Source organism: Lonchura striata, chromosome 6 (assembly GCF_046129695.1).
Source record: "Lonchura striata isolate bLonStr1 chromosome 6, bLonStr1.mat, whole genome shotgun sequence".
NCBI classification, from domain to species: Eukaryota; Metazoa; Chordata; class Aves; order Passeriformes; family Estrildidae; genus Lonchura; species Lonchura striata.
This window is the reverse complement of record NC_134608.1, coordinates 69,084,431-69,105,115: the sequence shown is the minus strand read 5'-3', so window position 1 is coordinate 69,105,115 and position 20,685 is coordinate 69,084,431. Positions and strand designations below refer to the sequence as shown.

The 20,685-nt window shown below is 51.3% G+C and overlaps 1 protein-coding gene across 1 annotated transcript in view; it reads left to right on the top strand.

The window, feature by feature from the left end:
* Positions 1-20,685, top strand: part of LOC144246561 (uncharacterized) — a 1,050,450-nt gene that overhangs the window by 115,286 nt on the left and 914,479 nt on the right. Inside the window, exon 3 of the mRNA XM_077784471.1 lies at positions 17,443-17,684. Within this exon, the coding sequence (XP_077640597.1) occupies positions 17,443-17,684 (242 nt within the window). The remainder of the gene's footprint in view (positions 1-17,442; positions 17,685-20,685) is intronic.

Genomic DNA, 20,685 nt, shown 5'->3' with positions numbered 1-20,685 from the left:
GGGCCCCAGGGCCGGGGCTCTTGTGCTGGCCTGGGCAGATGGGATGGCAGGAGGGGCTGCAGAGCTCTCAGCACCTCAGGCAGAGGGGAGCAGGGCAGCCAGGGAGCTCCTTTGGCCTTGGCCAAGCCCCTTCCCCCATGGTGGGGCTGAGTCCTGGCTGAGCTGCAGCTGCTGCTGTGCCCTTGGCAGGGGCTGAGGCCGTGGGGCAGTGCCCAGAGCAGCCTGGGCTGAGCAGAGCTGTGGGGCCAGAGCCGGCTGGGCTGTGCTGGGGAGAGGCCCTTGGTGCTGCCCAGAGCTCAGGGCAGCTGGCAGAGCTGGCAGGGAGCTGGGCTGGGCTGGGAGAGCCTGGCACAGAAACCATCAGTGTCCATCTCAGCCTGGCTGAGCGGGCAGGGGCAGGAAGAGCATCCAAGGTCCACAAGTTCTCTGTGTGGGAGCTGAGCTTTTGACCCCCTGAGCCCTTCCAAGTGCTGGGGTTGCACCTCCAGCTCCAGAGGAGATGGGAACAGAGACAAATAATTCCTGCTGGATTCTTCATTGTGTTTGCTTATACAGGTGGCCTTGATCCATATGTAGACAAGGTGTTTTGTGTCAGATAACACTGGGAGAGTGATAAGAATAATATTTTTTAGCTGAAAATTATATTTCACACATAGTACACAATGAGGAATAAAAGACACATATGACCAGAAGAGCATCTGAGTTTTTCAGACGACAAGAGACTCATTGACATTCCAGCAGTCAAACTTGCTCAAATACTTTCCTCAGGGCTTCCTTGAGATGAGATGTGACCACCAGAGGCCAAGGCCAGCTAGAGCTGTCTGTCCTGGAAGATTTTGGGTGGGATTACCCTTTCATAAAGGGAATTTTTCAGGGGGAATATCAATTTTGGCCATGAGCACCTGGAAAGATGGATGGTTCTTTTCCATAGGAAGGAAAGCACAGAGCCCCAGTTCTCCAGGGGCTGATGAGAGGCAGCCATCAACATTCCAAGATCAGCTGGACCTGTCAGGTGGCCCCTGGGAGGCCAAGCCAGCCAGACCTGTTCCATGTTCCCTTGGTTTCATGGCACTCTGCAGTGTCCCAATGTTCTCCTTCCTTCTGAAGTGTGGCCCCTTCCTTCCATGAGGCCCCGCAGAGTGACAATGGCCCTTGGGTTCCACAAGGCCCCACAGTGTCACAATGGTCTCACAGAAAGGAAACCACAGAGCCCCTGTGTTTCAGGATCTGATGAATTCTTCAGTCACCGGAGGCCAAGGCCAGCCAGACCTGTCTGTCCTGGCAGGTTTATCTGTGACCAACCCTTGGATATTTGGAATTGTGAATGTAGAATCCCAATTTCAGACATTTGTGCCTGGAGGAGAAGGCCAGTTCTTTTCCATAGGAAGGGAAGCATGGATCCCCTGTGTTTGGAAGGCAGGTGAGAGCCCACCTAAGGATGCCAAGGCCAGCCAGACCTGTCTGTAATGGCAGCTTTTGTGCAGGAGCAATCTTTGACTATAGGACTTCTGGAGGTGGAATCCCAATTTCGGCCATGGACACCTGGCCAAAAGAAGGAGACAGATGAAGAATGAAGAAGAAAGACAATTGTTTTTCATAGGAAGGAAAGAGCTAAGCCCCAGTGTCGCAGGGCAGAATAGGGAGACCACCAGAGGCCAAGGCAAGCCAGAGCAGTCTGTCCTGGCAGCTTTTGTCTGGGAGAAACCCTTGCACGTAGGGAATTTTGGAGGAAAAGTGTCAGTTTTGGCCATGGTTGCATGAGCAGGAGGGACGGTTCTTCTCCACAGGAAGAAAAGCACAGAGCCTAAGTGTTTGAAGGCAGGTGAGAGCCAGCTCTCAGGAAGACAAGGCCAAACACACTTGTTAATGACAGCTTTTGTTTAGGAGCAATCCCTGGATATTGGGAATTTTGGAGGGGGAATCCCAATTTCAGCCATGGATACTTGAATGAGAAGGGCAGTTCTTTTCCATTGGAAGGAAAGCCCAGAGCCCCAGGGCTCTCTTTCAGGGGTACATGAGAAGAAACCCTCGACATGCCAAGGGCAGTTGGACCAGTCAGGCCAAGCCAACCAGACCTGTGACCTGTTCCCTTGGATCCATGGGGCCCTGCAGTGTCACACTGGCCCCTTGTTTCCATGGGGCCCTGCAGTGTCACACTGGTGGTGTCATATTGGATCCTTGGTTCCATGAGGCCCAGATGTGTCACGCTGGCCTCTTGTTTCCATGGGGCTCCATAGTGTCACAATGGTCCCTTGCTTCCATGAGGCCTTGCAGGGTCACAGGGGTCTCCTTGGTGCCACAGGGTCACAATGGACCCTTGGTTCCATGGGCACTCACAGTGTCAGAAGGGTCTCCTTGGCTCCATGGGGCCCTGCAGAGCCCCTTGATTCAACGAGGCCTCAAAGTGTCAGAATGGCCTCCAGGATTCCAATGGGCCCCACAATGTCACAATGGACCTTTGGTTCCATGGGGTCCCACACTGTTCCATGAATCCTTAGTTCCATGGGCCCTGTAGCTCCTTGGTTCCATGGTGCCACTCAGTGTGACAGCTGCCCCTTGGCCTGCCAACACTCCACAGTGTCACAATGGCCCCTCGGTTCAATGGGGCCTTGTGGTGTCACAATGGTTCAGTGAGGCCTTTAGTGTCACAGGAGTGTCCCTGATTCCATGAGTGTTGGAACCCTGGATGCTGAGAATGTTAAACTTGCTGTGCTGAAAGGCACAGACTTGCAAGAGAACAGTGCATTTGACCTGAGGCTGTGGAGAAGGCTTCCAAAATTGATTAATAGCACTGGGGTTACGGGTGCATAGTTGGTTAGAGGTGTATACTACCACAGGGTGGAAAAATTAGAGTTTGGGGTTTCAGAACATAGTAATAAATATGAAGCAAGATGGAGGTTTTAGGGTGGAGACACATTCTTCTTATTTACCTTCTTACATTATTCTTTATGGCTTTGGGTGATATTTTGTGATTGGACAGAAAAGTCCGCATTGCTGACTTCGAGGGATCAGTTATTGGGTCAAAAGGGAAAATAATATAGGTGTCATTTCTTGGTTGGATAGTTTTTAAAGACCTTGTAACAAGAAATTATTTGGCCATTTTGTGACTTGCTAATGAAAGACTGCAGAACTCACAGTTGTGAGGCTGCAACACTGATAAGAAACAAGAAGCACCTGAGTCTGAACACGAATTATCGTCTCAGGCACCTAAAATCCTGACCAGGACACAGGTAGAAAAAACAAGCAGAGCACCCACACCTAAGGCCTGGCAGTGTGACAACAGACCATTGGTTTCACTGAGCCCCACAGTGTCACGATGGTCCCCTTGGCTCCACGAGGCTCTGAAGTGCCACAGAGGCCCTTTGGTTTCACAAGGCCTCAAAATGTAGGAATGGTCTCCATGGTTCCATGAGACCCTGCTTGGTCACAATGGACCTTTGGTTCCAGGATGCCCCAGAGTGACACCATGGTGACACAATGGTTCCATTGGACCCTTCATCCCAAGGAGACCCACAGTTTTCACTGCAGTCCCCTTGGTTCCATGAGGCCCTGCCATGCTCTCATGGCCCCTTGGTTCCAGTGAATCCCAAAGCGTCAGAACAGTCTCCATTGTTCCATGAGGCCCCACAAAGTCACTGTGCTCCCCCTGGTTCCACAGGGCCCCACAGTGTCACAATGGACTCTTGGCTCCATGAGGTGCCACGCTGTGTCACAATGGCTCATGGTTCCATGAGGCCACACAGTTTAACAATGGTCCCTTGGTTCCATGAGGCCTCGCTGTGTCACAATGGACTTGGGGTTCCATGAGCTTTCCTACTGCCAAAAACAGTCTCCCTGGTTCCACAGTGTCACCATGGTCCCTTTGTTCCATGAGGTTCCATGGCAGAACCTTGGTTCCATGGCCACCTTGGTTTCGTGTGACCTTGCAGTGTCACAATGGACCTGTGGTTCCACGAGGCCTTGCTGTGTCAGAATGGCCCCTTGGTTCCAAGAGGTTTCTCAGGGTCACAATGGTCTCCTTGGATCCGTGGTGTCACAATGGACCATTGGTTCAATGTGGCCCCAGTGTGCCAAAATGGATTTTGGCTCCATGGGGTTTCGCTGTGTCACCATAGACCCTTTGTTCCATGAGTTTGCACAGAGTCACAGCTGACTCCTGGGTTCTGTGAGGCCCCATAGTCACCAAATCTCTGAAATATCAGAACAAGACTCCTTAACACTAATTTGCTATTTAAGAGGGGATCATTTATTCAGGCCTTGGGTCTAGTGAGGGATAACTCCTAACCGTATGTGGACATGTAACTCTACCAGTGTGTTGCTTATACACAGTCACTAAATGTGTATTACAATTTTCCCATTGCCATAAAACCCACCCCAAGTTCACAGGTTCAGTCCTTGCTTTTTCTATCACTGCATTCTTGAGCCAGATGTCTTCTACACTTCCAACTGTCCCTGCTGGAAAAGCAGCTCCTGCACAACTTGTTCCTGTGTTAAAAGTTCCCAGGAATGGTAAAAATGGAATTAACCCTTTGGGTATCAGCCCAAGTCTTTGTGTGGCCAGGCAGGGGCAGCAGGAGGCAGAGCTGCCAGCAAAGGAAGGGCCAGCGAGGTGGGGCAGCCGGGGGTGACGACAGCCTGCAGGGACAGAGGCGCAGGGCAGGGACACCGTGGGACAGCCTGGGCTGCAGAGGGCTCAGGGATGTGCAGCAGCTGCAAGGCCCTGACAGAGCCAACCTGTGCAGCCCTTTGGCCATGGCTGCTGGCCCTGGGCCTGAGGCCACGAGGGGACAAGTGACCCTTGCAGCCCTGGGGCCTCAGTGCCTCCTTGTCCCTGCTCAGCAGCCTGGCAGGGGCCTCCCCATGGTCCTGCCCTTGGCACTGCACATCCCCACATGCCAGTGCCCATCCCGGGAAGAGCCCTGAGCAATGAGGGAGGGACAGGATCTGCCTTGCCAGGGGCTGGGGCTCAGGCCTGGGCCCTTCGCATTCCTGAAACACATCCAGGTTTGCTCAGCACCAGAGACACCTTTCCCTTGCTTGTCCCCAGCTGTCATCACTACCTCCAGTGTTCTGCTCTGACTGGAACCTGGGGACACTTTCTAAGTCGTGTCCTCAGTGGGACCCATTAAAACTTCAAGAAACTTTGGAGTTTTAATTTAACTTTGACTCCTTGAGAAGTTTTTTGAAGACACTCTCAGGGACTGAGTCTGATGTAAACAACTCCAAAGCCCTGAGAGGGTCATTAAAGTTTTCCTATTCCAGTTGTGGAGAAAGATTTCAAAGTGCTTGTAAGAAATACACATTCCTGTTTTAAAGGGTGTATTTTATTACATTTCTCTTTAGATCAGAGGTGATTGCAGCATTCTGTGATTGATATTGAGCCAGGGTCTCCCCTCAGGAGCTCTGGCCTGCTCAGAGAAGCTGTGCCCTGAGCTCTGGCCCAGCGTGGACAACCTTGCTCCACATTGCCCCAGCCCATCCTGTCTGTCCTCACTCACCTGGGACCTGCTGTGCCTGCAGAGCTGGCTGCACCCAGCCTAAGAGGGGCTTTCCCTTTTTCTATGTTTGAAGCAATCTAAAACCCCTGAGTTTCCCCATGAAAACAGACACCCTCCTCAGGTGTGTGCCAGCCCAAGGTGCCACCAAAACCACTCCAGCCTGGCCCTGGGCCAGCTGTGAGGGTGGATCATCAGCCCCAGCTGCACTGGGCACTACAAGGGGCTGTGGCCATGGGCACTGCACTGACCCCACTGCTGGGTTTGGCTGCCACGGCAGCCCTGAGAAATTAAACTGTCCTTGGAAACACTGGGGAGGACTGGGACATACTGGGGAACACTGGGAATGCTGTGGGAGACACTGGGACATACTGGGAGTGATCCTGTGGGGCACTGGGACAGCCTGGGAACATGAGGAACACTGAGGGGGAATCTTGGTGGGCTGGGATGGACTATGGGGGTACACTGGGACACACTGGGACATACTGGGAGTGAAACTGGGAGTGAAACTGGGACAAACCAGGGACATTGTGGGGAAGACTGGGCAACACTGGGGCATATTGTGGATGACATTGGGAGGAACTGGGAGGGCCTGGGAATGAACTCAGGTGTATTGGGATGAACTGGGCTATGCTGGGAGGGACTGGAGGGGCACTGGGTAGTGGGCAGTTCCCGCCCCCGCCGCCTCCCATTGGCGGAGACTCCCGCCCATCATCACTGCCCCCAACCAATCAGCGCCAGGGATCATGGCTTTGGGGGCGGTGCCTGAAGTCAGCGACATCTTTTCTTTTGCCTACAACTCCCGTCATGCCCCGCGGCCCAATAGAGCCCCATGGGGGCCGGGACTACAACGCCCGTCATGCCCCGCGCTCCACAGGACCCCGGTACCGCCCCCATCTGTCCCATCAGTGTCCCCCAGACCCTCCGGGATCCCCAAGTCCCCCCCAGCACCCATTCGGGACCCCCCAAAAGCGTCCTCGGATCCCCTGAGTGCTCCCAGCCCCACAGGTGCCCGGTACAGCCACTTCTGGGAATTCCTCTCCTCTCATCCCCCGCGGCCTCAGAGCCCCTCAGAACACAGTGCTGCGCCTAAAATTCCTGCCGTGCCCTGCGCCCTAAGGAACCCGGTTATATCTCTCCAAGCTCCCCCGAGTGCTCCAGAGCCCCCGAGCACCTCAAGTCGCGGCTCGGATGCAAAAGTGTCCCCGAGGTCTTCCCGAATCGCAAACGCCGCGTCCGAGCCACTTCCGGGACTACAGCTCCCGTCATGCTCCGCGGCGCATGCCCAGCGCTGTTCCAGCCGTGACTTCATCTCCCGTCATGCACCGCGCCCCACCGAGTGCCGCTGCCGCTGTGCCTGGAACTCCCGTGATGCTCCGCGGCCCCGTTACACCACATTGTACCCGCGCCTACAACTCCCATCAGCCCCCGCGCCCCAGCGAGCCCCGCCCGAGCCCCCCGAGTGCCCAATCAATAGCCAATAGTGGTCAATGAATTAATGAAGGGAATTGTGTTACTTAGAACAAATTACCAATAACTTTTTGGTTACAAAACACATATAGAAATTTTTTATAGAACCATTAAAATGAAATAATAAAATATAGAATAATATTTTTATGCATAAGAAAAATAAAAAATATTTATTATTAAGCTAAAATTAATTTAATTAATTTGATTAAAATGTAACTTAATTTTAATTATGTAAAAATACATAATTTTTAAAAAATGTTTTAGGATGGCAGCCCCAGGTGGGCAATATCTGGGGGTAAGGGGTATGTGGTAAATGGATGTGATTAATGCTGAATAAATTGTTGTCCTAGATTGCAAGGCAAGATGTATTCAATTGCTGTCTGTTAGAGGCTGGTTCGCTTCATTGTTTATTTTATCTTTTTCTTTTCTTGCCTAATAAAGAACTGTTATTTCTGCTCCCATATTTTTGCCTGAGAGCCCCCTTAACTTCAAATTTATAGCAATTTACAGGGAGGGGGTTCTACATTTATTTTTTTCCCCATTTCGGGGAGGCTCCTGCCTTCCTTAGCAGACTCCTCTCTTTGCAAACCAGGACAGATTTTGGCACCCAACGTGCGGCTCGAGGGCACAGGAACAAAAAAGGGAATAACAGTTCTTGAGTAATCCAATTTTTGTGTGCTGCTACAGAAACCTCATTAAGCAGCACCCTGTGCTCCAGCCTGCCCTGGTTTGGGTGGCACGGAACCGTGGCTGCATTTCTCCATTTGCAGGTCCTGATCTAAACACGGCTCCTACAGCCAAGGCTGCTGTGGCTGTTCTCTGGTTTGTTTTATGGGTGAATAAGGGGAAGAATTCATGGATCTTTAACTTCCTCTGGGAAGCAGGCACATGGATTCACAGCTATCACACACTGACTGTGTGTTTTTGGGGTTACTTTAATAATGGCACCTACTGTGAGGAAATTACACCAGGGGAAATTTTCTCCCAAGCCTTTAACCATCTCTTTGGGTTTGCCCCACCAGTTTGTGAAGGGCTCAGATCCACTCCAAATACCAATGATATCATACAGGGGCTGTGTTGCTGTTAGCCCTGTTCTATTTGGCACTGAGAGACAAGGGAAGATTAACCTGGATAACCACCCTGACACCCAGCCCAGAACCTGACACGGCCCCAGAGACCAGGGATGCTGCTGCCCCAGAGCCTGACCCTGCCCCACAGCCACCCCAGATATGAACCACCCAGACTGGGTGGGGGTCTGGTGAGGGAGATGCAGGAGATTCTGAAGGAGTGCATTCCCCAGCTGGTGAGAAGCCCTCCCCCTGCCTCGAAAAAGGAGAGTCTGATGGGGCAGCAGTGGAACCCACAGATGTTACAACTGTCCAGGTTCCAGCTGAGCCACAAAGGCAGCCACAGCCAGCAGCAGTCGCCCCTGTAGAAACAAGGAGGTCTAAGATGGAATCAGAGCACCCAGATAAGGGAAGGACCTCACAACCCAAAGGGGAGCCAGAGGTTGCGATCATCACCGAGTCCCTGATGTACAAAAGTCTCCGTAACCTGCACAAGAACATTGTACGATGGAGACGTGAGGCTTATACAACCTGACTGCTTCAAGTCTGAGACCTCATGGGTACAGGTGTCCAGCTGGATGGTGGTGAGGCAAGGAATTTGGGACCCTTGACCCAAGGCTCAGGTATGAATCAGATTTTTGTAAGGGAGCCAGGGTCGCTTTCCCTCTGAGAGCTGCTTTTAATGAGTGCCAGAGAGAGGTTTGTCCACAGGGAGAGAATGCAGGAGCACCAGCACAGAACGTGATGGAAAACCCTTGAGGAAGGGATCCAACAGCTGAGGGAAGTGGCAGCATTGGAGGTACTCTTTGGGAGGGATGGACAGCATGATAATGACCCCGACAAGGTTAGGGGCACAGGGCAAATGCTGTGGAGTCTGGCAAGGCTGGGGCCATCTCAGTACACCACGTTCACTGCCACGATTAATGCCGATAACAGCCGAGAGACAGTGGGCTCTGCTGCCAACAGCTGAGAAATTGTGAGAGTATGATCCATGGCCCAGTGCAGGCTCATGGCTCTGCTGTGGGCAAGGAACTCAAAGAGGAGATGAGGGAGATGAGGGATGAGGTGAGGAGGAAGAGTTCCCACATTGCCCCAGTGTGAGTCACAGGCCCCAAAGTCAGAGCCCAACGTTCCCCAGCCAGAGAGAGAGGGTACGCCCCACGGGCTGGCCTGGGATTCTTTCTGCGTGACCATGGGGAAGACATGGGAAGGTGGGATGGGAAACCCATTTCTGTCCTGGCAGCGTGGGTGTGTCAGCTCAAGGAGGGAAGCACTGACCGAGGGAATTCCAGTGAAGTGAAGGCAGCCTCAGCCTCCCATGACCGAGCTGCTGAGTATGATTTGTCAGATCACCTTTAAAATACCTCTACCATGTATGCCTAGGAAAGAAACAATAACCAGGGTTAGAGGGGCCCTGTCTCTAGCCAGGGAGAAGCACTGGAAAACTGGATCTTCTGGATGGTGTGGATCCAATGGCCTGGCATGTCAGAGTCACAGAAATATGAAGCCTTAGCTGATACTGGTGCACACTGTACCCCAATGCCATCGGGACATGTGGGGCAGAACCTGTTTCCATTGCTGGGGTGACGGGGGGATTGCAGCAATTGACCCTGTTGGGAGCCGAGGTGAGCCTGGCTGGGAAGGAGCGGCAGAAACATCCATTGTGACCGGCCCAGAGGCCCCGTGTGTTCTGGGCATAGACTTCCTCCAGAACGGATGTTACAGAGACCCAAAGGGACTCAGGGGGGCTTTTGGCATAGCTGCTGCAGAGGCAGAGGACATTAAGCAATTGAACACCTTGCCTGGACTATCAGAAAACCCCTCTGCAGTAGGACTCCTAAGGGTGGAAGAGCAACAAGTACCAATTGCCACCTCAACAGTGCACAACCGGCAGTATCAGACAAATCAAGGTGCTTTGATCCCCATCCACAGAATGATCCGTGAGCTGGAGAGCCAAGGGGTGGTCAGTAAGGCCCACTCACCCTTCCACAGCCCCATCTGGCCTGTGCACAACTCTGACAGAGAATGGAGGTTGACTGTGGACTATCGTGTATTAAATGAAGTGACTCCACCGCTGAGCGCTGCTGTGCCGGACATGCTGGAACTCCAGCACGAGCTGGAGTCCAAGGCAGCAAAGTGGTACGCCACAGCTGACATTGCCAAAGTATTTTTCTCCATTCCTCTGGCAGCACAATGCAGGCCTCAGTTTGCTTTCACCCGGAGAGGCGTGCAGTGCACCTGGAACTGACTGCCCCAGGGGTGGAAACACAGCCCCATCATCTGCCATGGGCTGATCCAGGCTGCACTGGAAAAGGGTGAGGCTCCAGAACACCTGCAGTACATCGATGGCATCATTGTGTGGGGGAACACGGCAGTGGAAGTGCTTGAAAGGAGAGAGGATCGTCCAGATACTGCTGGAAGCTTCACCATCAAGAGCAGCAAAGTCAAGGGTCCTGCCTGAGAGATCCAGTTCCTGGGGTAAAGTGGCAAGATGGACGGCATCAGATTCCCACTGAGGTCATCAACAAGATCACCGGGATGTCTCCACCCACCACCAAGAAGGAAACACAAGCTTTCCTAGGTGCCATAGGTTTTTGGAGAATGCACATTCCTGAGTACAGTAAGACTGGGAGCCCTCTCTACCTGGTCACCCACAAAAAGACCGATTTCCACTGGGGCCCTGACCAGCAACAAGCTTTCACTCAGATCAAACAGGAGATCACTCATGCTGTAGCCCTTGGCCCAGTCAGGACAGGACCAGAGGTGAGGAATGTGCTCTACTCTGCAGCCAGGAACAATGGCTTGTCCTGGAGCCTTTGGCAGAAGGTGCCTGGGGAGACTCAACTTCTCATGGGAGATCACAGCTACTGCAACATTTGCTTACTTTAGCATGGAGGCCATTAATGAAACAAGTCATCTTCCCATACTTTTCAATGCCTTAGAGGGAAAAAGAGAGTCTGATGTATCAATGGCATCCTTCTCCACAGCTTTAGCAGAGGATTTCAGCCCCAAGATCAAGGCATCTCCTCATCCCTCCCACCTGGGACTCAACTTGCTCTTCAGTGACCTCGGTGTGTTCATGTTGCTTCTCTCTGTGCCTGCCCTGTGTCCTTTTCTCTCACTGGAGGGAGGATGGCAGCACTGGAAGAGTCAATATTTCACCTCGGCCTGCAGATGGTTCCATGAGCCCGGCTGGGATTGGTGGCCAATTCTAATTTTGGCCATGGACCCTGGACATGAGGACCAGTTCTTTTCCATAGGAATGAAGGAACAGAACCCCACTATTTTATGGGCAGATGAGAGGTCACAACAAGAGGACAAGGCCAGCCAGAGCTGCCAGATTTTGTTCTAAGAGAGAAATATATATCAGAAATTATTTTGGCAGAATGTCAGTTTTGAGAATGGGCATCTGAAAAGACAGATGTTTCTTTTCCATACAAAGGAGACCACAGAGACCCATTGCTCCAGGAGCTGATGAGAAGCAGCCCTTGGCATCCCAATATCAGCCAGACCTGTCAGGTGGACCCTGGCAGGCCAAGCCAGCCAGAATTGATCCATGTTCCCTCGGTTTCATGGGGTCCCACAGTGTCCCAGTGATCCTTTGCTTCCAGGAGGCCCTGAGCTGTCACAATGCCCCCTTGGTGACACCAGGCCCTGAAGGGTCAGAATGGTCTCCATGGTTCCATCAGGCCCCACAGAATCATAATGGTCTCTGGTCCATGAAGCCCCGCGGTGTCACCATGGCCCCTTGGTTCCATGGGCTCCAGTGGTGCCACAATGATCCCCTTGGTTCCATGAGGTGCCACAGTGTCACAGTGATCTCCATGGGAAGAAAAGAACCAAGCCCCAGTGTGGCAGGGGCAGCCACCAGAGGCCAAGGCCAGCCAGACTTGACAGTACTGGCAGATTTTGCCTGGGAGCAACCCTTGGAATATTGGGGACTTTAGAGGCAGAATCCCAATTTCACACATGGACATCTGGAGGAGAAGGAGGGATCTTTTCCATAGGAAGGAAAGGACAGAACATCAGTGTTTGAGGGGCCGATAAATGGCGGCCACCAGAGGCCAAAGGCAGCCAGACCTCTCTGTCCTGGTAACTTTTGTCTGAAAACAACCCTTGGATATAGGGAATCTGGGAGGTGGAATCCCAGTTTCTACCATTTTTCCATACATAAGGATGGGTTTTTTTTTTATAAGAAGGAAAGCACAGAAGCAAAGCGTTTCGAGGGGAGGGGAGGGGAGGGGAGGGGAGGGGAGGGGAGGGGAGGGGAGGGGAGGGGAGGGGAGGAGAGGAGAGGAGAGGAGAGGAGAGGAGAGGAGAGGAGAGGAGAGGAGAGGAGAGGAGAGGAGAGGAGAGGAGAGGAGAGGAGAGGAGAGGAGAGGAGAGGAGAGGAGAGGAGAGGAGAGGAGAGGAGAGGAGAGGAGAGGAGAGGAGAGGAGAGGAGAGGAGAGGAGAGGAGAGGAGAGGAGAGGAGAGGAGAGGAGAGGAGAGGAGAGGAGAGGAGAGGAGAGGAGAGGAGAGGAGAGGAGAGGAGAGGAGAGGAGAGGAGAGGAGAGGAGAGGAGAGGAGAGGAGAGGAGAGGAGAGGAGAGGAGAGGAGAGGAGAGGAGAGGAGAGGAGAGGAGAGGAGAGGAGAGGAGAGAGGAATGGCTCCTCTGAGGCTAAGCCAGCCAGACCTGTTTCTCCTGGAAGCCCTTGTCATGGAGTAATCCTTGAATATATGGCATTTGGAATGAAGAATCTCAGTTTTTACCATGGACACCTTGAGAAGAAAGAAGGTTCTTTCCACTAGAAAGAAAGCACTGAGCCCCAGTATTTCAAAAGCTGATGAGAAGAAGCCCCCAAGAGGCCACAGGCAACCAGACCTGTCCATCCTGGCTGCTTTCACTTGGGAGCAATCCTTCGATGTACTGAGGTTTGGAGGTGGAATCCCAGTTTTAGCCATGAGTGCCTGGACAGGAAGAAGAGTTCCTTTCATTAGGAAGGAAAGCACAGAGCCCCAGTGTTTCAGAGGCAGATGAGTGCCAGAACTCAGGAAGCCAAGGCCAGCCAGACTTGTGATTCCTGGCATCATTTTTCTGGAAGCTATCCTTGTATATAGGGAATTTGGGAAGCAGATCCAAAATTTTGGCCATAGGTGCCTGGTTGAGGTGGAAGCTTTTTGAGTAAGAAAAGCACATGGACCAGTGTCTGAAAGGCAGGTGAGAGGTGGCCCCTGGGTGGCCAAGGCAGCCAGACCTGTTTCTATTGGCAGATTTCATCTGGGAACAATCTTTGCATATAAGGAAATTTGGGGAAGGAATCCCAGTTTTGACCATAGGCCCCTGGAGAAGAAGGACAGTTCTCTCCCATAGGATGATGAAGAAAAGAGTCAATTGTGACCCTGGGGTCCCATGGAACTAAGGGGCCATGGTGACACAGAAGGGCCATGTGGATCCAGTGGTCCATTGTGACAATGTGGATCCAAGGAGACCATGGAGACACCGCCAGAACCTCATGGAACCAAGGAGTCCATGGTGACCCAGCAGGGCTGCATGGAGCCAATGGTCCATGGTGACACTGACCATCCAACGAGGCCATTTGGATACTGTGGAAGCTCATGGAGTGAGGTGGTCATTGTGACACTGAAGAACTTCATGACACCAAATATCCATGGGGACACAGCAGGGCATCATGGAACCCAGGAACCGCTGTTGGCAGTGCAGAAACTCCTGGAACCAGAGGTCATTGTTGCACTGCAGAACCAACACAGCTGCTGCACCTTGTCCCCTGCCCTGCACAGCTCCTTGGGAGGCACGGCAGGAGCAGCACCCTGGGAGCCTTGGGAATGCCCCTCTGGGATCCATGGCACACACTCCCAGGGGCTGGAATTCCAGTTCCCAGCCAGGAAAAGATGTTCCTGCTCTTGAAGGAAGAGCTCTTATGGAAGAGCCAAAAGCCAAGTGGAGCAAGATCTTACAGTGACATTTCACTGCCAGCCTTCATAACTTCACCCATGGTTGTTGTAGCTCATGGATTGGGAATGAAATCAGGACAGTCTTTGGTGGGAGCTGCCCTGGGTCAAGGGAGGCACTGAGAGAGAAACAGAGCAGGCAAAGGAAGGCAGGAGAGAAAGGAGGTGTTTTGGTTTGGAAAGACAGGTGTCTTCTATGGAAAGCAGGGGACTCCCCTGAAATGGAAAAATGTAGACTCTTTCTGAATTGCTATAAATTGGAAATTAAGGGGGGCTGTTGGGTAAAAATATGGGAGCAGGAATAATAGATTTTTATTAGTAAGAAAATAAAAAGATAAACATTTCAGTTAACTAAAACAACACTGACAGAGTCAGAATACAACCTCACACCCTGTTGGACAGGGTGTTGGGCACAGTCCAATTGGAATTGTGGCTGCAGTCCTCCAGGAGTGTCAGGTGTGGTTCTGTTGGAGTAGTGATCCTGTAGGAATGGGAATCTTCTTCTGAAAAGGAAGGGGCAGCTGTTCCTATGGGAAAATCCAGCACAGGGAAAGCTGTGTTGGTGGGCCAGAATCTCAAGACTAGATGCAGGTAGGAATGCTTGGCTCCTCCCTCTGGGCGGGACATCTCACAATGGGATGTTACAGTTCTTATCAGTCATGCAGTGACATTCAATAGCCCATTATCAGAAGATGTCTCCCCTGAGGGAGGATTGATTGTGGAAGAGATAAGGAAAAACTGCCCACTTAACACAGGACAACTGCCATACAGATGGCAGAAAGAACACATCTTGCTTTTCAGTCTGGGACAGGAGGACACAAACAGAATCGGCTGAGAAAGCAGCACTCTGAAAAGCAAACCAGAACTGACAGAAAATGAATGGAACAGAAATCAATAATTCTGGAAGTTTTATTTATTATCAAAATAAATCACAACCACTCAGCCCCGCACAATCCTGACCCCACAACCTCAAATTTGGATCTCACTTCTCCCGATCTCCTTCCAACCCCATCTCACCCTGGAGACTGAGGAATTGAGTAATTTTGGCATGGGACTGAGGTGGAAACCAGCCATTTTGAGGTGGGTGTGAGCCATTTTGAAGTAAGATTGAGGGGTTTTGAGTGGGATTGGGTCATTTTGAAGTAAAAGAGCAATCCATCTTGGATTTTTGAGTATAAAGATATGGAGAATACTCCCATATATCCCCCAAGAATCCACAAAACCTCCAGAATATGTTTCCAAAGCATAAATTCCACCTCAAATACCTCTAAAATGGTGGGACTTTTGACATCTCTGGTCAATACTCTTTTTAGTAATTTTTCAGGTGTTTTTAAGTGAAAAATACAAATCAGAAGAAAATTAAGGCCAAACCAAAACCAGAGACCCCTTGAGCATCCCCTGGGCACTGGACAAAACAAACGCAGCAGAAATTAAACTTAACACTCCATAAAATGCCTTGAGGAAGATTTGCTCTTCCCACAAGTCACTTGTGATGGAAATGCAAACAAATCCCAAACATTAATAAACCAATAACAGAAGCAATTCTCTGGCAATTCCAAAATTCATCAGTTCCAGCACAGCTCCAGCTCAGATGCTGGCAGGTTCCAAAAAGAGAAATGTGGAGATTTGGTCCCATACAGATTATTAAAAGGAAGGGAAAGGTCTGTGTAGCTGTCACAAAGGTGACAGGGACCAAGAAAATATTGATTCTTTTATTTGGAAAAGCCCCCAAGCCTGTGAATTCAGGAGTTATTTGGGAATTTAGCTACCTGAGCTGGGCTTCTTGTAGGATTTAAGTAGCCTTGTGTTTCTCACCTTGGGATGAATGATCCTTATCATTATCACTGGTATCATTTGTTCCCTTTCCTCCAGTGATTTTAACAAACTTTTCAGTGAAGGACAAAAAAATATTTTGTTTAAAATGGCCACCCACAACAGCCATTTTTCCTCATAAGTTCTCCCAAAAGTCACTCAGAGGAAGCTGCATCCAAGTTTCTAAGAGTTCCTCCTGAAAGAGCCAGAAGCTCCTCAGAGGAGGGAACCATGCTGTTGTCAAAGGCACTTGGGGTCAGACAACAGTGCCCTGAACTCACTGTGCAAAAATAATGTCACAATCTGGTTAATAAAATTGTTAGAGAGATGCCACTGCCCCAATTAAGGAGCTCATAAGACCAAATCCAAAGTGGATTTTATTGATCAGTAAATGTGAGATAAAGAGAGATGGAAAGAAAGAGAAAAGGAGGGAGAGAAAGTGAGTGACAGGGACAGAAATCTCCCCTGGGTCAGGGCAAGTGTGACATTGTCCCCTGTGTGCGTGGCCTTCCCAGGGTGGGGGTTTTACACCTGAGCCAGTTTGGGTAAGGGGGGTGGTGTTCACCCCCCACCCCGAGCAGGGATTACCTCACTGTTTCAGGTTACAGTGTCAGATGTAACCAAAAGTGTTTTCAGTCCCCATCTCCATAAACTGTTATCAACAGGTGGGGCAGTGTTCTTTATCTCTTCCATGGCTCAGCCCTGATAACGTCCTCCAGGGGCCATCTTCTGTTAATGGGCCATTGAGTGTCACTGCAGGACTGATAAAATTACATCATCCCATTGTGGGATGCTCCACCCAGGGGGAGGAACCAAGCATTCCTGCCTGGATATAATCTCACCATTTGCAACACCACAACCACCTTGACTACTGGATTCCCAGAGGACAGGAGCTCCATAACCACCACTGGACCTGCAGACTAAGACCAGACCCTTCTACAGGATCACTGCTTTGACAGAATCACGTTCATCATTCCAACCTGACTGCAGCCACCATTTCATCAGACAGCTACCACCACCCTGAGCAGTGTGGTGTCAGGTTATATCCTGACTCTGTGAGTTTAAACCAGTGTTTCTGTATCATTGCCTTGATCTTAATTTTCTTACTCAATTGTCATTCTGGCTTAGACTCTCCCCCTGGTTTGCCTTCAAACCCATACAAAACTCCTCCCAAAACAGAATTTCCCATTCCCAAATTGGTCCGAAATGAAAGAGAAGGCTGTGAGGAACAAGGAGATGCTCTGGGACACAGAGGCAGGTGAGGAGGAAGTCAGTGCCCTTTTCCCCCTCTCTCCTGCTCCATCTCCCAGCCCAGCCTGGCCCCCAGCTGCAGGACAGCCCCGCTGCTGGTGCCCTCCTGCCGGGGACACACTGGGGGGATCTCCTTGCCCTTCCCTCTGGCACGGAGGAAAATCCCATCCTCTCCTTGTCCTTCCTCCCCCAGAGCAGGAGCTGAGGATGGAGAGCAGGGAGGACAAATCCCTGCGGCAGAACCTCATGGAAGAGGCCGTTTTGAGCAACTCCACAGCGCAGGAATAAAACAGGGAGGAAAAGCCCTGGTGGTCCCGCAGGCGGAGGGACTGCAAACCAAGCCCAGGATGCTCTGAGGAGGAAAGACCCACCCTGGGCCAGGAAGGTGGGCAGAGCTTCAGCCAGAGCTCAGAGCTTGTGGTCCCTAAGCAGAACCATGATAGAGAGAAGCCCTACAAGTGCTTGGAGTGTGGGAAGAGCTTCAAGCAGAGCAACAGCCTGATCCGCCACCAGATGATCCACACCGGGGAATGGCCCTACAAGTGTGGGGAGTGTGGGAAGGGCTTCAGCTGCAGCTCTGCCCTTGTCACCCACCAATGCATCCACACTGGGGAGAGGCCCTACGAGTGTCCTGAGTGTCAGAAGAGGTTTCACACCAGCTCCACTCTCCTTCTGCACCAGCGGATTCACATGGATGAGAGGCCCTTCCGCTGCCTCGACTACGGGGTTGGCTTCAAGCACAACTCCACCCTCATCAGGCACAAGCGCATCCACACTGGGGAGAGGCCCTATGAGTGTCCCCGGTGTGGGAAGAGCTTCACCCAGAGCTCTGACTTGACCAAACACCAACGGAGGCTCTAGTAAAGGAAGCCCTGTGAGTCCCTGAACTGCATGAAGAGCTTTGTACACTGCTCCAGCCTTATCCCCCATGGGAAGACCCATGTTGGGCACAGGCCTGGTGACCCACTTTCCCTGTGATCCATGTTGGGAAGACACCTGACTGGTTATCTTTTTGGTTTGGCCCTAATGTTCTTCTGATTTGTCTTTATCAATTAAAACACCTGAAATAGGACTGAAAAGAAAGTAATTATTCAGAGATTTCCAACATCCAACCCTTTAACAGGTATTTGAGAAGGAATTTATGGTTTGGGGACTTATTCTGGAGGATTTGTGGGTTCTTGGGGAATTTCAGGCTGTGTTCTCCATATCTTTGCACTTCTGAAGTCAAGATGGATTGATCTGTCACCTCAAAATGACTCAGTCTCACTGAAAACAACCAAATCTTACCCCAAAAGGGTACCATCCCACCTCAAAGTGGCTTGTTTCCACCTCAAAAAACTCTAACCCATGACAAAATATCCAATTCCACAGCCTCCAGGGTGAGATGGGGTAGGAGTGAAATTGGGAGAAGTGGGATCTAAATTTAAAGGGTGTGGGATCATGATTGTGTGCAGCTGGGTGTATGGGATATATTTTGATAGTAAACAAAACTTTCAGAATTATTTATTCCTGTCCTTTTAATTTTCACTCAGTTTTATTTTGCTTTTCAGAGTGCCACCTTCCCAGTTGGTTGTGTTTGTGTCCTCCTTTCCCTCCCACCTCTCTTTGCCTGCTCTGTTTCTCTCTCAATGCCTCCCTTGAACCAGGGCAGCTCTCACCAAAGACCCTGCCCTGATTTCATTCCCAATCCATGAGCTATGACAACCATGGGTAAAGTTATGAAGGCTAGCAGTGAAATGTCCCTGTAGGATCTTGCTCCACATGGCTTTTGGCTCTTCCATAAGAGCTTTGCCTTCAAGGGCAGGAACGTATTTTCCTGGCTGGGAACTGGAATTCCAGCCCCTGGGAGTGTGTGCCATGGATCCCAGAGGGGCATTCCTGATGCAGTGTCGTGGTTTGACATGGGAAATGAATTTTCTTGGAAGGAAGAGGTCAGTCCAGTCAGGGGTCAGGTTTGGATACTGACACTTGGGGTGACCAATTGAAGGTGGACACGCCTCTGAGAACACAGAGGGGTTAAAAGCAGAATTCCCAGGAGAACTCGCTCTCTTTGGTTCTGGTCAGCGGAGAGTGCAAACCTCCCCTGCCCAGCCATGAGCTGGGTGGGGGAGGGGAAGCCATGTGGCCTGCAGAGGTAGGCCGGGGGTGAAGGGCCTGGAACCGAGCTGGGCCAGTTCCTGCAGACGGAAGGGTGGAGAACGTCTGAGATGTCTTTGTCGTTCCCCCCGCTCCCCCACCTAGAGGGAAAGACATAGAGAGCCTGCAGACACCTGGGAGTTTGCCGGCAGAGGAGAAGGAGGAGGGCGGGGAAGATGCCCAGCGTGGGAGACAGCACAGCGTCCTGGGCCAAGAGATTTCAGCTGTCCAGGGAGTTCAGGAATTTTAACCGTTTCCTGTGAAATGAAGACTTTGTGAAATACTGCTCCTCCTCAATTTGAAGGAAAGAGAGACAGCCTGGGACCTCAGATGTTAGGAAAAGAAGGCTGGGGGGAGATGATCGAGTGGCTGTTGGCTGGACTCTTCTTCCAGTAGTTAACCATAGACTGAACCAACTTCTCCTCCAAGAGAGACTGCATTCTAGGGGGATGCAATGGTGAGCCAAGAGACTCCTTCAGCAACTACCAGTTCAGGAATGAACAGAGGTCTGATTCCACTTCCCAAATTTGCTCTATCCAAGGGTTGCTTTCAGACAAAAGCTACCAGGACAGAGAAGTCTGGCTGGCTTAAGCCTCTGGTGGAAGCCTTTCATCTGTCCCTGAAACACCGGTGTTCGGTGCTTTTCTTCCTGTGGAAAAGAACCATCCTTCTACTTTGGGTGCCCATGTCTGAAATTTGGATTCCACCTCTAAAATTGCCTATATCCAAGGGTTGCTCCCAGGCAAAGTCTGCCAGTACCGTCAAGTCTGGCTGGCCTTGGCCTCTGGTGGCTGCCCCTGCCACGATGGGGCTCAGTTCTTTCCTTCCCATGGAGATCACTGTGACACTGTGGGCACCTCATGGAACCAAGGGGATCATTGTGGCACCACTGGAGCCCATGGAACCAAGGGGCCATGGTGACACCGTGGGGCTCCATGGACCCAGAGACCATTATGACTCTGTGGGGCCTGATGGAACCATGGAGACCATTCCAACCCTTCAGGGCCTCATGTAACCAAGGGGGCATTGTGACACCTCAGAGCCTCCTGGAAGCAAGGGACCCCATGGAAGTGAGGGAACATGGACCAGGTCTGGCTGGCTTGGCCTGCCAGGGGCCACCTGACAGGTCTGGCTGATGTTGGAATTTCAAGGGCTGCTTCTCATCAGCTCCTGGAGCAAAGGGGCTATGTGCTTTCCTTGCTATAGAAAAGAACTGTCTGTGTTCAGATGCCCATTGCCAAAACTGGTATTCTCCCTAAACAATTTCCTGTATGCAAGGGTATGTCTTAGGAAAAAACAGCCAGCTCTGGCTGGCCTTGCACTGTGGTGGTCACCTTTCATCTGCCCCTGAAACACTGGGGCTCTGTTCCTTCATTCCTGTGGAAAAGAAATGGTTTTCTTGTCCATGGTCCATGACCAAAATTAGAATGTGGCCTCCTAAAGTCCATATATCCAAGGATTGCTTCCAGACAAAAGTATCCAGGACAGATAAGTGGGTTAGC